General features: G+C 39.2%; 1 protein-coding gene across 2 annotated transcripts in view; it reads right to left on the reverse strand.

Annotated features, from left to right (window-relative positions):
- CTNNA2 (catenin alpha 2) overlaps nt 1–22742 on the reverse strand; it is a 480539-nt gene that overhangs the window by 419241 nt on the left and 38556 nt on the right. For both annotated transcript variants that reach the window (XM_054293256.1, XM_054293255.1), the window contains exon 2: nt 3222–3328. In XM_054293256.1, the coding sequence (XP_054149231.1) occupies nt 3222–3323 (102 nt within the window). In that variant the 5' untranslated portion in view covers nt 3324–3328. The remainder of the gene's footprint in view (nt 1–3221; nt 3329–22742) is intronic.

The following is a 22742-nucleotide window of genomic DNA, read 5'->3' on the forward strand; positions in this document are numbered from 1 at the left end:
AGCTGGCTCTGATTGGCCATAAAGAAAAAACAATTCACATGAAACCAATCAAACATTTACCTGTTGGTAAACAACGTCTAAGCCACATTCCAAAGCAGCAAACACAGCAGCAGCAATCAAATAATTATTGTTTTCATTCCTCTCAGCTTCCCAGGAGAAAATCCTGGGCAAAGAAGATTTTTCAGAAAATATAATGTTGACAGAGACCAGTGGATGTGCACGATGTGCAAATCTGTCAGTCATGCGCCTACACATACACTGAGTTCAGGGTCTAAGTTCACAGATACAAAAGACTAAATTATCACTTTTGGAGCCCTAAAACTTGTGTACAACAATTTCCAGTTTTTCCAGCTTTGTCCAAAATCATACACAGCATGGAGAACAAGAGGGTACTCTATTCAAATGCAAAAACGAAACATGAATTTGTCCTGCTGGTTCTGGAAATCACAGGATCAGAAAAATTTTGGCTGTGGGGGATTCAGGATTTAATCTGCTCCAAACTGCTGGTCAAAATTCCTCTACACCTCCCTGGAAGGAGGTTGTGCCAAGGTGGGGATTGGCTTCTTCTCCTAGACAAAGACCAAGAGAATGAAGAGGACATGGCCTCAGGCTGTGCCAGGGGAGGGTCAGGTTGGAAATCAGGAGGAATTTCCTCACTGAAAGGGTGCTCAGGCATTGGAACTGCCCAGGGAGGTTTGGAGTCCCCATCCCTGGAAGTGTCCAAGGAATGGCTGGATGTGACACTCAGTGCTCTGGGCTGGGGACATTGTGGGCACTGGGCACAGGTTGGACTCGATGATCGTGGAGGGCTTTTCCAATCTGAATTATTCCATGGAAGTAGGACTGCCTCCAAAGGCTGCCCAGGAGCTTTTGTGAAAATTCTGTTGCATTTTGTGGCCATCAAACCTCTCTCTTCTATCCAGTGACCTGTTTCAATGACTTATGGAAGAACTTCCCATCTCTAAGATCGCCTTGTTAAGCAGCTCATTTAAATCTACAAGTGGACAGCAGAGCTCAAATTGAATGGGATTAAATACCTATACATTTATCTATTTATTTATTTGCCAAGAAAGGGTGCTCAGGCATTGGAGCTGCCCAGGGAGGTTGGGAGTCTCCATCCCTGGAGGTGGCCAAGGAATGGCTGGATGTGACACTCAATGCTCTGGGCTGGGGACAAGGCAGGCACTGGGCACAGGTTGGACTCTATGATCTTGGAGGGCTTTTCCAATCTCAGTTATTCCATGGAAGTAGGACTGCCTCCAAAGGCTGCCCAGGAGCTTTAGTGAAAATTCTGTTGCATTTTGTGGCCATTAAATCTCTCTTCTATCCAGTGACCTGTTTCAATGACTTATGGAAGAAATTCCCACCTCCAAGACCTCCTTGTTAAGCAGCTCATTTGAATCCTCAAGTGTTCTTCAGAGCTCAAGCCAAATAAGATTAAATACCTATACATTTATCTATTTATTTATTTGCCAAGATAAAGTTTCAAATTCGATGTTCTCTCTCTCTCTCTCAGGAAGGAAATTGCTTTGAAACTTTTTAAGGAGATCCCAATCTTTTTGCACGTGGCATCTTGTGGAGGCTGCCACGGCACAGGCAGAGGCAAACCAGAGATAATTCCTGACCTGAGCAGACTGCAAATGCTATTTCAGGCAGAGAAAAAAAAAAAAAACAAAAAAAGTCTTTAAAACTGGGATGATCCTTAACTTATCTGAGAAAAAACAGAAAGAGCAGCTGAACAGCCTCAGCTAGAAATGCAACAGATAAAGGCAATCTGAAGGTAACACATTTTTCATCACTTGGAGCTTTCGTGATTACGTTTGTGTGGCTCCTATAAAACAGCTTTCAGCCAAACATACTCCACTGGAATCAAAGTAGAGGGAAAAAAGCAAATCTACTTATTTCCCCTAATACAAGAAATCAAATCACATGTTCAAAAAGGAGGTTTTTATTTTATTTATTCATTTTATCTAGAAGCCTATGAAAAGAAGAAATCAGAATGGAAATATTCATATAAGTGGAATAAAACAATAGCCTAACATTTCTCTACCCTCTCTTGACAGCATTTTATTTTCCCTAGTCTCCTTGACACACTGCTAAAATAGAAACACATTGTTGCTCATCAAAATACAATCTTGGGAACATGAGTTTTTATCATTGAAGAAATCCAAGTCTTGTAGCTCAGCTTGTAATTCCTTGATTTGCATTTGCTCAAGCGTGCTATCAAACAGAGGTGTAGCTGAGCACAAAGTTAACCCAGCCCCTGGTGAAAATGTGAATCTACAATGGAACTCCTGGGCTGATGCTTTCTCTTCTCTGGGTAAAGCAGGGGAAAATAAAGCAAAAGGAGAAGAGGAAATTCCTCACAGAGGACACAATAACTTGGGTTTCACAACAGGGTTTGGTGCAGAGCAGCTTCACTTGCTGATGTTGATCAGTACCAGAATAACAAAGAACTGGCTGCCTCATTTTCACATGGTTTCACAGTGAATTCAGGATTCTAGTCTGTCTTTCATACCAAGAACAAAATTATCAGGGTTTATAATGATTTTAAATACCATGTTATGACCATGTGGAATGAAAGAACAAACTCTCTGCCTTGAATCTATAAAGTCATTAGACTTAGAGACTTCCATGTCCAGAATAATTTGTAGAGAAGTAACATAATTTTTTTTTTTCAAAAACAAAGAAAAACCAGCTTTGGAAAGTGGAAAGTGACTCACTGAAAGAGCAGAGAAACCATAGAGAGACATCATTTGCGGGGAATTAAAGAAGCAGCTTTCCCTTATTAACAGCAACTCAGAAACAAAAAGGCACCAGGCCTCGACGAACACTCCATAAAAACAGGTTTTAATAGTTTCTGTAATTTGGATGGTTGGTTTTGGTTTGTTTTCATTTTGAGCCTTTCTTCCATGGTGAAATAGCAAACCAGAAGCATTTCTCAGTCAGATCCCTATCTCAGACTGACTGTTAAGTTTCTAAATTGCTTTATAAGACAGACATAAGTAAATAGCTGCTGCTACTGTATTCCTGCTCACATTTTGAGACTATAAATTATTTAGAACAAGAGCCTCTAAACATGTTTGAGCAAAGCAATCCAACAGAGATCACGAACAAAAACTGCTCATGTTTTTATTATCAAATACGATTAAGATAATTATGTAAAGAGTAAATACAACATCAGGCTGAAGGAAGAAACAAAACAAACCAAAGACACTTGCCTGGGTAACAAGTGGCTCCAAGAGTCTCTCTACTGTGAGAGTCCTGATTTCCAAACTTTTGGGGTCCCATTTCAGAATGATAGGTGACGTTGCAGAAGTCATACTCCCTGGAACAGATAAAATCACACAGTATGAGAATTATTACCGCAATATCCACATATTGCAGAGCATTTATTTAAAGAATAAATATATATAGCCACATATTAAATACTTCTCCATAGTCTTGCTGGCGTTCCTGTGCTCCCAAGAACTCCCAGGAGCATCACTGCCATATCCTATGGGTGTTATTAGATGTTTATATTCCAAATTATTCCTGTACCTCCAGAACCACAGCAGATGGGTATGTCCTGAAGGAACCACATCCCATGGAGGGCACAAGCAGGAGCAGGTTTATCCTGAAGGACTTTATCCCACAAAGAGACCCCAAAATGGAGCAGGGGAAAAGAGTGAGGAAGTTTTATGAACTTACTGTAACCCCCATATTCCCCTGCACCACCCAGCATGAGAGGCAAGGAACTGGAAGAGTCAGAAGTGGAATAAAACAAATTCAACAACTCTGTTCAGATTTTTGAATCAACCTTCCCCCACAGTATTCAGCATTTCTTAATTCTTCATCAAGAAGAGGAGTACTCATTTAAAGACAAAACAGATTCTCCAGACCACCTTAGGCTTAAAAGCTTAAACAAAGCCCAAAATGAAGACAACAGCAAATTGCTGTCATTTTATTCACCATTTCAGGTTTTCATGCAATTTTCTTAACAGTTGAATTCATTTTGGAAATTCCAGATACAGAGAAGTCCAGCTGTCAGGCTGCAAGAGACATCCAGTGCACCTCACTGAGCTGGAAAGTGATCTGAGTATTTGGTGACAAGCAAAGCCACATGTAAATTAACCTGTCCACCAAACCAAGGAAGACAGAAAAATCTAATAAAAAAATGCTCATTTTAAATAATTCTGATTTAAATATTTCCCTATATTTTAAAATTAAAATGAAAAATTATAAGTCCTGTATACCATGAGAACTCTTAACAGGTAAAGACAAACCAGTAATATCATACTGGATATCATGTGAGATTCGAGTCAGGCCCCTCTGCATAGAACATCCCAAAAGTTTCAAATTGTTTTCTTCAGAAAGCAATTTTACTACTTTTAACTTAGCGACTTCGGTATTTTATCTTAGCTTTTTTAATCAATAAGCTAATTTCAGTACTAAAATTTAAAAATAAATAAATGAATTAATCACCACCGCAATTAAGGGAACAAAATCAAAAGAAATTCAGCTATTGCTCCTTGAATCACAATCCACGTCATGAAGTCAGCAAGGCACTTACTCAGGATTTAGCAGCATTATCCAGAATATACAAAATAAATTCTACTGCTCTGCTCAGGAGAGTGCCTGGAGGAATCACTATCAATCAATATAAACAGGCTGGTGAGTCTCTGCAGAAGATTCTCACTGGGGTTAAATACTTGCTCAAAAAGAGAGGCATATCTGAACTCCCTGATCAATATATTTATAAATCACATATAAAACCATCATTAGCCTCCCCTCACTTGCAAACATTTGGTAACAGCATTATCAGATAATATCTAGTGAGTGCTAAAATCACTATTATTCAGTTTCCAGAAACCCATTAGGTTTCATGTTTTACAGTGCTGAAAACACCCAGGCATGATTAAAGGAAATTGTGAGACAGTTTCTAGTTGCTGCAAACATGGGTGATGTGGGAGCCATCATTTTTCCAACAGATAATATTTAATTATCTTTCAGAGCCTGTTTCTTTTTTATATAAAGTTGGTTGCCACTCCAGTTGGTCTCTGGAATTCAAAATATAAACCTGAAGTAGACAATTATTCTAACTGGTTAATTATGAGTTAGGATATTTTCAAATGTGTCACAGTCTTTTCACTAAGCACACTTCTCCTCACTAACTATTCACAGGAGTACTCCAACTTGTCGTAATTCAAAAACAAATTCAAAGCTGTACCATAGTCCAGAGCCTACAAAAGCAAATTAACTTCAGTGGATGGCAGTCACGCAGGTGATACTAAAAATACCTGGGTGATCACTTCTTACAGCCAGAATATGGCCAGAATATAACCTTAACTAAAAAAACAAATATCCCTCAGAACTCAAAATAAAAGGGTAATTTTATTCTAATTTTTATGACCTTTAGTTACTATTAATAAATTTTTCTTTATACCCTTTTAAAATTTTAAACCTACTTTACTTTTTTCCCAATCCTACCTCACAACAAAAAATAAATACACTAATAATTAACCAACACTAAATCCACCACAGTGGCTTTCAAATACAAAAAGGGCACATGCAAGAAAAAATCTTATTAAAAACTTATGGCAGTTTTTCATTTGCAGTCAAATCTACACCACAACAGCAAATAAGTAAAAAGTAAAATTAACGCATTTTTATCAACAATCCTTCAGTTGCTGTCACAACAGCAATTTTAAATGACAAGACTAAAGAGAAGTTACCTGCCCAGTGTTTATGTAAGAATAGATGGAGTGTTTCTTCCTTGCAACTTCTGCACTGAACTTCCTACGCCAAACAGGCAAACAGGGACTGCTCAGTCGGATAAAGGACAGGATGCTCCGAGTATTTTATGACTATTTGACCAAATATTCCCCAGAAGTAGCTTTAAGTACTCCACTGAAAGGAAATATAATTTAATAGTGCTGTAATAATACTGCCATAGAAGTATACAGACCTTGCAGTCCTAATCCTGAAACTAGCTCCAGACTTCCTTCAAGAATATATTTTAGGAATTCTTTTGCCTGTGTTTCTTCTTCCTTGAGCATGTGCCAAAATGTCTGTTGTTCTAAGCTTTTAGCTTTTCCTAAATACAGCAACACAGAAATGTCTCTATCCAGCTCAGTAATGTTCAGTGTGAGCATTTGTTTAGCCAGTCTGTCTCCAAAGCCTATCTGTAAAGAAAATAAGCATTTACTTTAGCAAATACTAACAAGTATTTACTTGGACAAGTGGAACAAGCGGAGCCAAAATCCACATCTGTCACCGTCATATTTTCTGGAAAAATCCCTTTGCCCAGGATTTTTCTCCTGGGAAGCTGAAAAGGCTCAGAGAAAAATGAAAACAATTCTTATCTCATTTGCTTCTCCTGTGTTGTGCTCACATGTGGAATGTGTTTGGAGATTGTTTACCCACAGCTGACTGTTTCACTGGTTTCATGTGAATTGTTTTGATTTAATGGCCAATCAGGGCCAAGCTGTGTCAGGACTCTGGAAGGAGTCACGAGTTTTCATTATTATCTTTTTAGCCTTCTGTAAGTATCCTTTCTGTATTCTTTAGTATAGTTTAGTATAGCATTCTTTTATATAATATAGTATCATAAAATAATAAATTACCCTTCTAAGAACACAGAGTCAGATTCACCATTCCTGCCTTCATCTGGGAACCCCGCAAACACAAGACACAGCAGTAGAATACTCCATTATATAACAGTCCCCAGAATTGGAACCCCACACCACCCTTGCCACCAGTCTCTTCACACAGCATAATTTCACTTTTTGGAACATCCTACGAACCCAAAATGTTCAGCATGTGGAATTGTTTGTCTGTCACACTACAACTCCCTGGTTTTCCTTCACAACAGATCCACTCTCCCTGTGACTCACACAGAGATTTCTGAGGGTCAAAGCTGCTCACGAGTGACTGCAGCTCATTTCTGTGCTGCAACTCCAATTTAAAAATATTTAAAATCTACATCGGCAAAAGCAACATTTGCTGAAGCAAAGTGATAATTTTTTTAGAAATATAAACATTGCCAGTCTTGAGCAGACCTCCAGCTGTTAGTCCAGCTCACATCTGCAATGCAGACACGAAAGACAGATGGTAAACATTTCATCCAGAATAAAGTAAAAACCCTTTCTACCTGACTCATAGCAAAGCTGTAGGATTAATCAGCTGGCAGGAGTAAACTGGCAATGCTTGGCAGTACAAGTCCGTACTTCCAACACTCTACTTGCTACTGGAAGTCAAAGAATTATATTTATTAGTAAAAAAACGATGTCCAGCAAGGTTGAGAAACAGTAAGGTGAGAGGAGTCAAAAGGCTAAATAGAAATAATTTAGCAAAACAGTAATAATCTTTCCAAATAGTAAAGTTAAAAGACTAGCTTTTTACTCAATAATACTCAATAAAAATACTCAATATTTAATACCTAATGTTTAAGGCATTTACATGGAGGAGTGAAGAAAATCTGCTTTACACCTGATTCTCCATCAGTCACCACCCTGGATTTCGATCTCCATGTCCAGATCAATGGGGCAGTTCCACACATGGTTTAAACCCATCTGATCGCCAGCTCAGCTCCTCCTGCAGGTTTCCACTCCTCTCCCTTGGTGAATTCCACCAGGAGCAGACAATAACTCACCCTGCCAGGCTCACAGCAGCACAGGTGACAACCAAAGCCCTGGGAAGAGCAGCACAGGTGGAGGGCAGGGCAGCCTCTCCAGACACAAAGTGGTTTAAGATGAGTTAAAAACACAGCCTGCACTTCCTTGGTTCTTATCTGAAGATTGAGAACCACGTCAAAACAAACACCTCTCTGCACAGAGACAGACTTCTGCCAGGAATATGGAATTCCTTCCAGCAGGATACACAAGCCCTTGAGACAGACAGAGAAAAAAAAAATCTGATTTCACAGACATTTGCTTCACTGGGAGATGGAAATCTAAACACATGAATGGTTATACCCTTGAGTCTGCCTACAGAGAATAACAGCGTTTAGAGATGCACGAGCTGGCTCTGGATTAGCTCAGGCACAGGGCAGGCAGGAGCACAGGACAAACCAGCTCAGGAATCAGAAATCCTACAAACACACACAGCCCTGGAGAGCCCAGCCCTGGCTGACCTGGCTGGCAGAGAGCTGCACTGATATATTTATATACATAAACCTACATATCCATAGCCAAGATCCTGTTCCCTGACATTTATCTGAAGTGCTGAGCAATGCAGCTGCACCTCTGCTCTGACCTGAGCAGCAGAAAGTGAAGCTGCAAGAGCTCTGATCCTCAAGGGAGCCTGGTTCCCAGCACAATTCCCAACCCATTTGCTCATTCTCTGCCTCCATTCAGACGAGAATACAAATAAAGACAGAAGGACAAAAAGCAGCAGCACATAACAATTACAGGGAGAGGAAATACAGCAGAAATGCTAAGAGGACAGAGACTTACTATGAGGAGTAAAAGTGCAGTGGGAAAGGGAATGGAGAACATGCCTTTCTGCAGATAAAAAGCTCTTATCATTAGTCAATGACAGCCCAGCACAGCCTCCAGCAGATCTGGCTGAAACAATCAGAGCTCAAGTGGGAACTTCCCATCACCTTGCTTAAAAAAGTGGAGAAAGGAAAAAAATAATAAACAGAGCAGGATGGTTTGGAGGAGTATAAGGAGTGTTTGTCTCCACACTTGAACAACAACTTCTTGACATACTCATTTATTTTGTTTAAAGAATGTGACTCCTCTCTTCTTTCACAACTTGGGTGGTGAAGAAACAAGCCAAACTAAACCTTTGGGCCCCACTCCCAAGCCTAACCACACTGAAATTTTTTAATTGGAGCTTTTCTAAGCTCTCAGCTTCCCTTTGGATTCACAGCCCTCTCCCCTTCTAACCCCTCCCCTCTCCCCTAACCCTCCACGGCAGGGCGAGATTCTGCTTCGGCCTCAACAACACCAAGTTCTTAAATGGAAGAAGTCCATGATGCAAACTCAGATTTCAAACCAATAAACCATCAAGGAAGGAGGGAAAAGGGCTTTACCTGCTGTTATTATAGAGCAAAAGTTCTACTGTCATTACATTGCAAGGGTTCCACATTGCTGGAATTTTGTACCTCCTTGATGTTTCTCGTAGGCAGCTCCTCCAGGCACTGACTCTCCCTTGTCCTCACAGCAGCCAACTGATTCCAGTTCCCCTCAGCCACCCAATCCACTCTTTTATAACACTCTTCTGATTGGCTACAGCTGTGGCCTGTTAACATCAGGTCTGCTCCTAATCCTTAATAATTGGCTCAGCTGCAACTCCTTAATGGTGTAAGATTACATTCTACACTACCTTTATTTACTTATGTTCTATCCCCCTACAATTCTCCCTTTTCCTTTTCATTACAGAATCACAACATTTCTAGAAGGACACGTTCAAAAAAATTAACATTTTGACACATTCATATATTTCATTCAGAACTAACAGTTGTACAACTGTTCAGACAACATATTATAGTACACATATATATATTTCTAAATGTTAGTTCAGTTTTGCAGCTTCCTCAGTTTACAAAGTACTTTTCTTCAAGATCTTTTATACTCATGGCTAACAAACATTAATAGCTACAATTGATATATTTTACCAATAGTTTAGTATTCAAGTCCTGTTTCCCCAGATCCACAGGGTTATATAGTATAGTCCCAAATCCACAGGGTCGTATAGTTTAGTATTTGAGTCCTTCACCCCAATCACATCGGGGTCACCATTTATTGCCATTATATTGCAAGGGTTCCATATTGCTGGAGTTTTGTACCTCCCTGATGTTTCTTGTGGACAACTCCTCCAGGCACTGACTCTTCCTTGTCCTCACAGCAGCCAACTGACTCCAGTTCCCCTCAACCAACCAATCCACTCTTTTATAACACTCTTCTGATTGGCTACAGCTGTGGCCTGATAACATCAGGCCTGCTCCTAATCCTTAATAATTGGCTCAGCTGCAACTCTTTATACTTTTTATACTACCTTTATTTACTTATGTTCTATCCCCCTACACTTTTCAAATATTACTGTAGTAACAGAGCTCGTGGGACAGAGATTATGAAGAGCCCCAACACAAGAACTGGCTAAAAAAGCTAAAAAAGGCAATGATGGAGGGATTGACATTTTTCAGTCACATTAACCAGCTCAGTCTTAGAGTTAACAACCTACACCAAGACCTGCATCAGGTGTGAGGCCTTCAGAAATCAAGGAGGCCCTGAAAATCTCCCAAGGAAGGAGCAAACATCAGTTTAAGAGTTGGAGTAACAAAGATGTCCCATCCCCACCCACCTGCCTTACACTCTGCTTTGACCAGAAAGTGAGAATGGACCTCAGAATTCTGTGCAAACCTTAAATGCATGCAGTGTCCAAATAGCTTTTATCTACCTTATGTCCTAGGAAAATAATTCTACTTTAAGGGCTCACACACCTACAGCTGAGTCTGAGTGTCTATTTAGTCTCTCCCATCATTCAGCACTCAGGTGAAGTTTATTATTTAGACGAGCTTCACTCCAGGGGGATGTTATATCCAATATCCAATCCTTAAAACACCTAAATTTCTAATGGTTGGTTCTCCATGAGAAGCCTGGTGATTTAGGGAGTGCTATTCCTAGGAAGGATGAAAAATAGGATTGTTTGCATTTCTATGTTTTAATAAATATTCCAAGTAGAACCACATGAAAAGTAATTTACTCCAATACGAGTAAGCAATCAAAGTGCTTGAAAGCTGCTTTGAACAGCCATACATAAAATTCCTATATTCAAATAATTCATCTTGCATTATTTATACAAGCATGCTTTTTTTCCACTGAGCAACTTTTACAGTCAAGGTAGGTGAGTTTCCCTAAAAACTCAGTGAAATAAAAGATTTTAAGGAATCAGTACCACAAGGCAGCCAGGCACCAGCATAAGGCTGTCCTGTCTGTTCTGTACAACCACAGATTTTCCCCCAGATCGCTCTGTATTCACATAGCTCCTCAACACCTCCTAATAAAAGTTCTCTCACAGCTCTGGACGTGATCAAAGCCCCTGAGCTCAGTGCTGCTGAGAGGCTGGTTCATGTCAGGTCATGCTGCAAGCCCAGGAAAACCAAATCATTTTAAATCAGGTCCTCGGTGCAGATCCTGCACTCTGCCTTCTCTATCCATCACATTTCCCCCCAAATGATGCAAATTTCTACATACAGCAAAGTAATATCTGTAAAAGACAGATAAATTACTGTAGATATGCTGAATTTACAGAAATTACCTTCCTTTTTAGTAAAAAAACTGTAAGTTTGGAAACTTTTTTTTCTGCTTCCACTTAAGGCAACATTACCTTACAGGAAAAAAAATCCAAACAAACATTTCTTCACTTTTTCTATTTCACTTCCTACTTTTCTTCATTGTATGAACTTGGCATTAGTAACACCAGCTCACATTTTACAAAGGCAGAGAGAAGTATTGAGAATCTTTGGTTTAAATTAACACATTTGCTCCCCTTACAACAATAGAATTAGCATCTCAAGTTCCAACAGTGCTTCAAAAAGAGTTCTTGAACTTAATCCTAACCATGACTTTGCAAGCTTCTGTTCCTGCATGTAGGGGTCATCCTTTCACCAAAAGAATCCTATTTACAATTCCTCATCCTTGGAAACTACAATTAACCTTACCTCAGTATTACCCTGCAGCTGCTCTTCACTTCTCTGAGAGAGAACTCTTTATTCCAGGCAGATCAACCACTGCAGCCTCCAAATGAAACAATTGACAGATTTTCCTATGGAGAGTCAAAGCTTCAGGGGGTTTTGAGCTTTTTTTAGTTTGCTTGGCTTTTTCAGGAGGCTGTTTCCCTGCTGGTTTTACTAGAAATGGCAAGGCTGCAGCAGCATCTCTACACACATTTCCCTTTCATTAAGTTTTAAATTATCCAATTATTCATCATTTTAATTAAGGGGTTTTTTTCTTCTGTTGTTCCTACAGGTGCAATATGTGAACTACAGACATAACCAGCCCAAAGATTGCACAATTTCACTGGATGAGAAGAGTCTCCCCTTGCCCTTGGAAAGTCCACAAGCCTCCACACTATGGAGAAGGAGCTGTGCCATTTTCCAACTCCATAATTAACACATTAAACAGGGCTGGCTTCAAACAAGGCCCACTGGAGGCACAGCTGACATTTTCCTCAGCAATTAATATCTGGGGTCATTAACCACCTCTCTGAACATTCCCACCAACTTCCAGCTGCCACATCATCCTGTACCTGATCTGTCCAGCTGCTCATCAACTGCCTCTGAGAAACTCCTAAAAATCTCAGAGAAATTTATCATCTAACCCTGTGTTCATTAAATCTACTCTTCCTTTAACATTTTACAGAAAGTTGCTTTATCCTTAGAAAAATCTGTTCAGAATAGGCCTCATTCTGAGACAAGCCACAGCTACCACTCCATAATTATCACCAATCCAAAATAAGGACAAAGTAAAAATCTGCATCAATAGAACTAAATGTCAAGAATAAGAACTGAAACTGCTTAATTCTGCTTGGTCACTTGTTATTGAAAACTTTCCTGATGTTATTTTTATGCTGATGGATGTTTTAAATAAGGCACAATGCATGATAATATCCAAAAAGTTTTATCTTCCCCAGCTGGGCATTCACAGGATTTGCTGTAGTTCTGTTAGTTGGGAAAACCTGAAATACAATAAGAACTGCATCACATTATATTCTCAACTGAATTCATTGAATTAAAGATAATAAATGTTTCCTATTCAGAAAAGTCCTTTATTCAAAAGGAAGGTATGCAGACAATCATGGGACATGCACAATTTCTAATGTAAAAGATGCCATCTTTAAAGAATGTAACTTCCAACGGAGAAAAAAAAAAAAATAAAGTTTCTCCCAAAACTTATGCACAACTTTGGAAAAATGTCATGGAAAGAGAGAGATAAGCCTTCTAACACCTGACCTCTCTTATTTTTCCTGAGTGTACAGAGTACTGAAGACAATCCAGAAAAGAAGGAGAGCAAGGCTGACAATTCAACATTAATCTCTTACAAAACAATGGGAGAAGCTGACACTTGAACATGTAACAAAGTATTACATGGGGGGTAACAATATTAAACTTGGTATCATAGACTTACAGATTTGTATTTATGAGAATTTTAAATACCATAAAAACAAAAAATAACCAATTATTGTAACAGATTCCCCAGTAAAGGAAAAGTGAACGAAAGCTGAAATTTCACAGGTTTTTCATAGAAATAATCAGCTTTTAAAATATTTTTAAACAGGGAAAAAATATGTATGAGGAACAGGAACCTGAGATGGATTTTTCATCCCTGCTCATTTTAAATTCAGAACTTTACTGTCTCCAAGATAAGGAATGCTTCAAGCAGAACTGACTTCATTAGAAGATACAGTGCATGATATGGAGGTGATTTCACTAATCACATCTCTTCCTTCCTGCAGGACACTGTCAACAAAAAACAAACAAAAAAGGCAAAGGATGGGATTTGGCTTCATTTCAAAAAGTCCTGTACAGCCACACAAACACCCTCAAGGTCATTTTGCAGTCCCAAAAAAAACCAACCAGGTTTCCAGAAAAGTCAATTCACATGCTCCAAGCAGGAACTGAACTGCTTTTATCCAGCTGAATTCCAGACCCCTTGAACTCCAGCAGTGAACACCCCACAATCTACAGCACTACCTTCCATTAAGATAAGGAGCATATAGATTTAAGAGCTCCCACTAATTATAAATGTGCTGGAATGGGTCAGACAGGCCAGTGACATGGGGAGATTTATGCTCCATGGCAACACAATTCATGGAGCAGGAAAGGCACTGGCACTGCCTGGTACAATCCACTATTTGTTTAAAACTACCCATAAAACACAGAGAAATGTTTGGTCATAGAACGGTCACAGAATTTTAAGCAATATTTCTCCAAATAAAGGGATTACTTTCAGAGCTAGAGATGATATAATCACAGAATCACAAAATGGTTTGGGTTGGAAGGGTCCTTAAAGCTCATTTTGTCCCACCCTCTGCCATGGGCAGGGACATTCCCACTAGCCCAGGTTGCTCCAAACCCCCTCCAACCTGGCCTTGAACACCTTTCCAGACAGAAAAATCCCAATCTAGTGGCAGCTGGTATTTCCATTACACATACACAGCAGTAGAATAAAAACTCCCCATCACGGTCATTAATTTCCTAACGACCAGTATTTTAAAGTTTCCTCTTTTACGTTTTCCTATGAACAAACCCAGTTTTCAAGGCAGCAAGTTTCTTTGATTTGGCTCACATCCCTGTCTTTAATAACTCCAGAGCATGCTGCCAGCCACCACAACGATGCATGAATGTTCCTGGGCTTTAGTGGGGTATTTGCAGCAGAATGAAAGAAAACCAAGCAGATAATTCAATAGTGACAAGTGTCATCACAGTTTCTCTTCATTGCACAGGCATGGAAAGTATCCAAAATCACCGTTTGTCCCTGATCAAGGGATGTTCAGCCTTTAAGCCTGAGTTCTTTTTTTGTTTTGTTCCCTGCATCCCACCAGGCAGTCAATAGGTGATTCTGCTGCCCTCACTAATCCATGGCATCCTATCACTCCTTCTGCTGCCACGTACAAAGCACTCTAAGCTTATCCCTCGTGGCTGTTCACTTGGTTTTAACTACATGTTTACATCCCACCCCTTAAATTCCCCATTTGTCCTCGCTAATTCCTCTGTGCCAGCCTATTTCTTCAAAAGTAATTCTTATCACTGTGGCTCCAGCCTTCTACTGTCTCAGAGCAGACTGACGGGGCTGTTTCTCATCCACTCCATTCCATTAATGCTCCACTTTGCAACAGAAAATCTAATTTATCAACATCAGCCTGTATTTTTTGATTTCTGTGTAGTACTTAGAACTAAACATGTTTTTTCCCCACCTATTCCATAAAGAAATCCATCATCCCAAGGACATGGGAGAGGTTTTTTTATCCCAGATGTAATTGTGTTGTCCTCTTAGCTTTAATTTGCTGTCCAAGCCACCACGACCTGCAACACCTTCAGAACATAAATAACTTTTCAATAATGTTGTGCTTTACAAAGGCCCAGCATTGTATCCTATAAAAGATATGTTTAGATGCCTCAGATTTGTGTTAATCAACATCTGAAATAGGGAGAGAGGAAAAAAAAACCAAAGAAGAAAAAAAACCCCAATCAAACCAAACCAAAGAACCAACCAGAAAAACAAAAAACCAAACCAAAACAAAGAAAACCCTACAAACCAAAAAACAAAATCCAAGGAAAAAACTTACTGGCAAAATTAATTTGGATTTTTTTAGTGTTTATCAGTCAACTGTCATACACAAAGATGTGTTAATTCTACCAGCTAGAACTTCTATGGTCACTGTTTTAGAAATTTTGGGAATTTTCTTTTTTTTATTTTAGCTGCTGATATTTCTGGTGTGACCACAAGTGAAGACAAGACAGTTCAATAAATCAGTGTCCAGTCTAGACTACATCTGCAACTGGTACCTGAAAGAATTTCTCAGATGGATCACTGAGACTTTAATTGGACCTGTGTCAACCCCTACTTTGAGTCACATCCATTCACAGCTTTTCTTTCACCTAAGTGAACCAAAAACACTACAAGGGCTTTGAATCAGTGAAACTAGAATTTATTAGGACACAACTTGGCCATTACAATAAAGAAAATACAGGAAGAGAGAATCAAAATTAAAGGGATTTATGAACAAATGTAATCTCCTTTCAGGATTGAGCTCTTCCTTTGGCTTTGCTCTCAGCTCCAGCACTTTGGGGAGGTTTGCTGGGTAGCATCACATTTTTCCATGTCTTTGGCAGCCTCAGAAATTCCATTTCCACCCTGTTATAACATTGGCAGGACAACTGTTTGGGTATCTATTCATGGCTCTTCAGAAGGCATCAGGTTATGGGAATGCTACAGGTTCCATTCTCACTTCTGTATCTCAATACAGAAAAAGAAACACAAAAAGAATTCAAACTATACAGAAAGAACTCAAACTATAGATAGGCCAACATTTATTATTTTCCTTTACTTTGATGTCATTTCCCTCTCCTCTTATGTTTCCAGGAAACCTAGTTACTGACAATAAATTAACTGATCTCAGGACTGAGCACATTACTGAAATGCAAAATGCCAGCCCTCAGAATTTGATCATTTACCTGTTCCTCCCTTCTTTCCTTCCAAACAAACAAGAACCATGCAGCAGGATTGCTTTGAAGTTTTTACAATGGCAGTGAAAAAAGACAGATTAAATTTAACTTTGATAGATGCAAAGTGATAAAAACCAGGAAGGACCAGGATCCTGCCTGCATACATAAAGATGGACTCTGAATTGGTTATTAAACCCAGGAATGCAATCTGTGAATTATAATAGCTTTCTGTAAATGCCAGCTTAACACAGAGCAGCAACAAAAATAAGGTGAGGAATTATTCTAAAAGGGAACAAGAACAAACCAGAAAACACCATTATGCCAATATAAATCCATATCATTAATATAATTTAGCCATCATTTTCCTGCAAAGAATATTGCAGAACAGAGGAATACAGCGGCAACAAGGGCACTCAAGGACTTCAAGGAGAAACTACAGAGATTAAAAAGTCTTCACAGTGCAGAACAAAAGAATACCTAAAATCATTGAAACATAAAATATCCTGAGCTGGAAGGCTCCCACAAGGATCATCAAAGTCCAAATGCTGGTGTGGCACAGGTGAATCCCAACAATCCCACCCTGGGCATCCCTGGGAGTGGTGTCCAAACTCTCCTGGAGCTTTGGCAGCCTTGGGCTGTGCCCATTCCCTGGGGAGCCTGGGCAGCGCCAGCACCCTCTGGGGAAAGAACCTTTTCCTAATAAATACTAATACTAATACTAATACTAATCTTTTGTGTAATGGATAAAATTATACAAGGTTTTGCTTTAGTCTTTCCCAATGGAAATTAAAAAAATTAACAAAACCCTTTTGGCGTTACCCAGAAAGGTTTGGGAACTCCCTGTCATAGTGCACTACAGATGTGAGAAATTTACACATCAGCTCATAAAATGCTTTAATTCATTCATGAAAAGGAAGAGAAAGGGGAAAAACTGACAGAACAGACAAAACCCCCCTAACAGACTGCCCTGAAGGTGCTGAGCTGCAGGCTGCCTGAGGCTTGAGAGAGGGCCAGGACACCTATCAGGGAGTGCTTTCCTACACTTTTACCCAGAGGCATCAACCACTTCATCCCCTCATTAAACGGAGTGTAAAGCTGTTGTCACCCCAGCCTGCTGCCTGCTCTGGGATGGAGAGCAAGACAAATCACTTGGAGACAATCTCCAGCAGATAAGGAAACCTCCAGGGTACAAAGGATTGGGCCAGCTCTTAGGAGTGAGATAAATCTACTCCTTTTCCACTTCCCGTGTGATAAAGCAAGCAGGGCACGTGGTGCCAGGGTCTTAGAGCAGGAATGGCTTTGCCCTGACAGGGAGGATCAGGAACCAAGGAATTCAGTGGATCTGAGGGGAAACGCAGAGATCACAGCTCCAGTTTGCCTTTCAGGCATCAGCAGCTTCGTTTACTGAAAGAGGCACACAGACGAACCATTCAGCTTCACACAGAGGCACTTGTGAAAATTACTTTTTATCATAGACCCACGATGTTCCTGGAAGTGAGGAATCACCACTGAGAAGGGCAGGCATGGAGAAAAACTCAAGGGTTGAACTGGTGGTGACATTTCCTTCACTATCTACACGGCAGTGGCACAGTGGTTCTGCTGTCAGTGCTCTCACATCCTGACAAGAGGGAGGCTCAGACGACTCTCCATGGGCTGCTGGTGCCAAAAGGGATGGAAAAAACAGCAGAAAAAAACAGATTCTAAACATTATATACGATCTATTTATCAGGCAGAAAGAGAAGCCTTTTCTTGTCTTCTAACACAGAATCAGTAAGGCTGGAGAAGACCCCCAGATCTTTAAGTCCAACCTCTGAGTATCACCATTCCCACTTATTTTTATCTCCACCTTTAATGAAGGGATGGGACCACAGTTGGGCTAAGAATGATTTATTGCTCAGATAAACATCAGTCTCAGAGGCTGTGAGATTTCAGAGGAGCAAGCAGTCAGGCACAGCTCAAAGTAGCCACAAGTTCTTCATTACAACGCAATACACAACTTTCTAACCCAATGGACAGCAGCTACAGGGTTTATTTTGCTTTTCTGATCTATCACTTTTACTCAGTTCTACTGCACTGTGGATATTTTATCCAATGAGCTGCTATCTCACATGCACAGATGAAATATATGTTATATATATTGTAACTTCTAAACTCTCAGCTTGCTCTATACAACCCCACCCCTACATTATAAACCCTTCTCTATCTTATCAATACAGTTTCTCACTTATTTAAGGCATATTCTTACTTACAACTATAGAAACATAAGTTTATGATTTTTCTACTTAATATCTGTGTACTTTTTTTTTTTTTTACATCAGTCCTGTGGAAGTTTTTATCTCTCCATTTCCCACACCCACTAAACCGTATTAAGCACCACATATATTCATTTTTTTGAAATTCCAGGGTGGTGACCCCACCACCACCCTGGGCAGCCCCTCCAATGCTTGGCCACTCTTTCAGTGAAAGATTTTCTCCTGCTATTTTCTCCTGAACCTCCCCTGATGTAACTTGAGGCTGTTTCCCATTGTCCCCTTCTCCGCCCTTGTAAAAACCACCTTTAAGTCCCTTTCAGGTTGATCAGCTCCTTACTGTCATTTTAATTTCACAGGAAAATAAAAAATCACATTAAATCAAGCATTCCCAATTTTTTTCTGCACCTCTTCACTTCCCCAGCCCCTCAACAGTTCCCACATTCCCAAAAGCAGAAATACACATTTAAATCCTCTACACTACTTTTAATCAATGATGATCTTGCACAATTACTTAATTGTAAGACAGAAGCTAATGAGGAAATTCAAAGGAAAGTGAACTCATTTCAAGAAATAGAATTCCATTTAACAGCACTTAATTACTTCCTCAGATCACAGAAAGGAAATCAAACATTCCTACCAGCAATTATTTTTTTTAGTATAATCAGAGCAAACTCAACTGAAACCAGATATTAATAAGAAAATACTTGCCTTCTGAAACTTTAATTCCAAACATATAAAATACACTATAATTAAAAATATATCAATAAAAGATAACTATTCTATTTGTACCATCACAAAAACCCATCCCTAAACTCTCACAGTGGATGAAAAATTAATTATGTAGGAGGTCATAGTATGAAACCCCAGGTACTGAGCTTCCATTACTTTGAATTTCCTTGTTAGACAGAAATTTGGGACCATCACCACAGGCCTGGCCTCATGAGAAAACTTTTGAGCAAGGATTGGTAATAACTGATAAAATTTTGGAAGAAAAATCTCGTTCTACACAATTCCAGCAGTCTATTGCAAGTAAGCAAAGTGAAATAAAATAATAACCTGAGGTAATCTTGCAACAAAATGTTTCACAACAATGAGCACATTTAATCAGATCCATAAATGAATCTCACCTATTAATATATGCCAAATCCAAGCCATGTCATACAGTTTATAACTGAATTACACAAAATGCTAATCCCAGAATTTCACTGTTATCTTGCCTACTTCTGTGTGGCAAAATTTGTTTGCACAAACACAGGTTTGAAGACTACAACTAAATGGGGTCATGTAAATTAAGGTAGTGTTTGCTAAAAATTGCAATCCTGGAAATCAGATTTATGGGTCAGGGGCTTTTGCCAGGAATATCCCAGCAATATGTGTGTGCATTATTTTTAACTAAGACAACACAGCTTATTATTCTCCTTACAAAAATAACAATGAAAATTAAAATTTATGAAGGGCTTAATATTTTATTTCTATTGCCACTGAGATATCACGCTCAAAGCCTACATTCAAGTAGACCAAATAATGCCATGATTGTAAATATTTCTGGTTATCAGACACATTGACAGCACTTATTTGGCATCATTTAGGCCACGTCCTGGGCTTTTTGTTTGGAACCATCTCAGGACAAAGGCAGCACTCTGAGGATGGGATAACCCAAAGGGAACAAACCTTCAGCAACATCTTCACTCATATCTGCACCTCCTATACAACTCTCTTCAGATGGGGAGCCACAAACTTATCTCTCCCCATTAATGTTTTTGATGCTCTGCATTCCCTCTCCAAACATGGTATTCACGAGAAGAAAGCATGAAATCAGAAGAGATTATTTTGTGGAATTAATTTTGATCCTGCCATCAGTGAGACAAGTGGATAAGAGGAGGGTGAAAATGATGATTTCTTAAATGTTCTTGATACAATCAGTGTTCTAATCACCACTGCTGTTTCTCACTCTTATTCAGAGTTATCCATCCATCATCCACTGCTCCATTCTCTCAGAATGCCCCAAGATAATATTTCATTTTACCAGCCAGAGGAATGCAAAGTAGCTCAGTTATCCTGGGCAGATAAAAGCCAGACCCGGTGTGGACCCAGCCGCTCCGAGTTCCATTAAAATAAACTTAATTAATTTAAATGTAACATTTTCAGGAGCAGCTTTGTACACAGTTGACCTTGCTCCCTGAAACAATCTTCTGCACTCTCCTGTCTGAATCACAGAAATTGTCTCCTTTGTCACTTCACTGCACTGTGGCTGTGATTTTTCCTTTTCATATCCTGTCCTTATCAGCTGCAAAACTACAAACACATCTCATAAATTACACTGTCTCAACGGTATAATTTTGTACTGTTGTTGTAAACTGCAGCTTAAAATTACAGCTGAAAACGTATGGAAATCCACACTTATATACTAAATATTTAATTTGCCTTCTTGGGAGATAATTTAAATATATTTATATGGCTGAAAAATTGTTGTTGATTGAGGAATTATGAATTTTTGTTCTTTATTCTTACTCTCCCCAAATGCAAAATAAACATATAAAGAAGTACAGGTACTTTTAAGTGAAGTAGGAAATTAGAGTTATTCCTTCTACTTAAAAGGAACAGAAAAGCATTTATAGTTCTTCCTGGAATTAAAAAGAACCATTTCACAAGTGACTCTAAATTTCCATATCCATCACAAAAGAACATAATATATGGATAAACATTATTAGGAACACCAAGGTGTATAAACCAGCTTTCTAACAGAGGAGACAATTCAACTTTCATGGTTAAACAGGAATAAAGCCTAACTTGTATATCAGCATTTATACACCTTCTACCTCCTTCTCTCAAGTGATAATTGCTGAAGTGTTTAAATAAAAAAACTGCCCATAACGTGTTTGAAATCATACATATATATATATATATATATATATATATATATGAATATATACATATTCATGCATAATTCTGCATTTTGCATGCCATATCAGAAATTCCCTACGACTGCTAGATGAGGAAAATAGTTTGGGACGTTCCAGGCATTACCTGCCTTTCCCAGTGCCCACTCCCAGCATTCCAGTCCCACAGGATTCCCAGCCAGGACTGAGAGTGCCCAGCCCGTGTCCAACCTCACCTCAAGGATCCCTCAGAGTTTTCCCCTCCCACAGTCCGGGGCTGAAATGGGATTTGTCCCAGGGTTGTTTTTTCATGTAGCTCAGAGCCAGCCCAGCACTGCACGCTGCTGATCCCACAGAAGGCTGCAGCATCCAGCCTGAATCCCAAAACCTGAATCATGGCTCCTGCTTACAAGAACCTGATGAGTTTTTCATGCATTTATTTGCCTGCAAGTTACCATTTCCTATTATGCAACATTAGGCATGAGTGGTTAATTAGTTTTTCCCATATGCCAGCACATACGTAAAGTCCAATTATTAGCAGTGTTAGCTTACACAAATTACCTTTAAATCCAATATTTGCACATCTTCTGGTCTGCACAGCCTCCTCCAGAAAACAGCATTTATGCTGTGGAAGGTTTTATTAGTTCTTTGAAGAGATCTGTGGTCCTGATATTTAACCGAGTATTTAAATTGTCATTTGCGTCACCAAGGTCTCCTTCAGCTGAAACACTTCCCACTGTGAGCCAGGCTCACACAAGTAACCGAAGGGCTCAATAATTCTGTTTCAAATGTAACATTACTCCTGCTCAGTGCACCACTAAAACTCATGAACCTGAGAGTGCTGGATGGAACTTCCAGATAAGGCTGAATGACATTTTCAATTTCATTAAAACAAAAAAAAAGAAAAAAAGGCAGAGCATTCTCCCACTCAAATCACTGAAATCTCCATTTACTGAACTCCCATTCTTTCCTCCTTTATCAGGAAAATAAGGAACTATATTTGATTAATGACTCCACCACCATTCACAGTGAAATCCTCTGGGCACAGAATACACATTTGCCTTCCTACCACTGCCACACTTTGATTTTTTAAGCAGTTACTTTTCCTAAAACCTAGGTAGAAACTCCACAGGTAATCAGGGTAGTTTATACACGATAAAATACTCAACTAGATTATAAGCAAAATATAGAGCCAGGTTCTCAAATGAGTATTTACTTTGGAAGGTAAAATGGGAAGGAAAAAGTTAAAATACACCAGCAACTCTCAAAAAGCTAAACAAAAAGTAAAGTTCCCTTTGACAGCCACATTACAATAGTCAAGATTTTTCATGAAAGATGTTAAAGGGAGAAAAAAAAAATAAAAGCTAAATTTCACAAAATAATAAGCAGAACAAATCAAGGTAAAATATATATACTTCATTTAGGACTCTGGTATTATTAAGCACTTCAGCTTTG

This window comes from Melozone crissalis, unplaced genomic scaffold, assembly GCF_028551555.1.
Source record: "Melozone crissalis strain CALT ecotype California unplaced genomic scaffold, PUWL_Pcris_2 ptg000132l_1, whole genome shotgun sequence".
Taxonomy (NCBI): domain Eukaryota; kingdom Metazoa; phylum Chordata; class Aves; order Passeriformes; family Passerellidae; genus Melozone; species Melozone crissalis.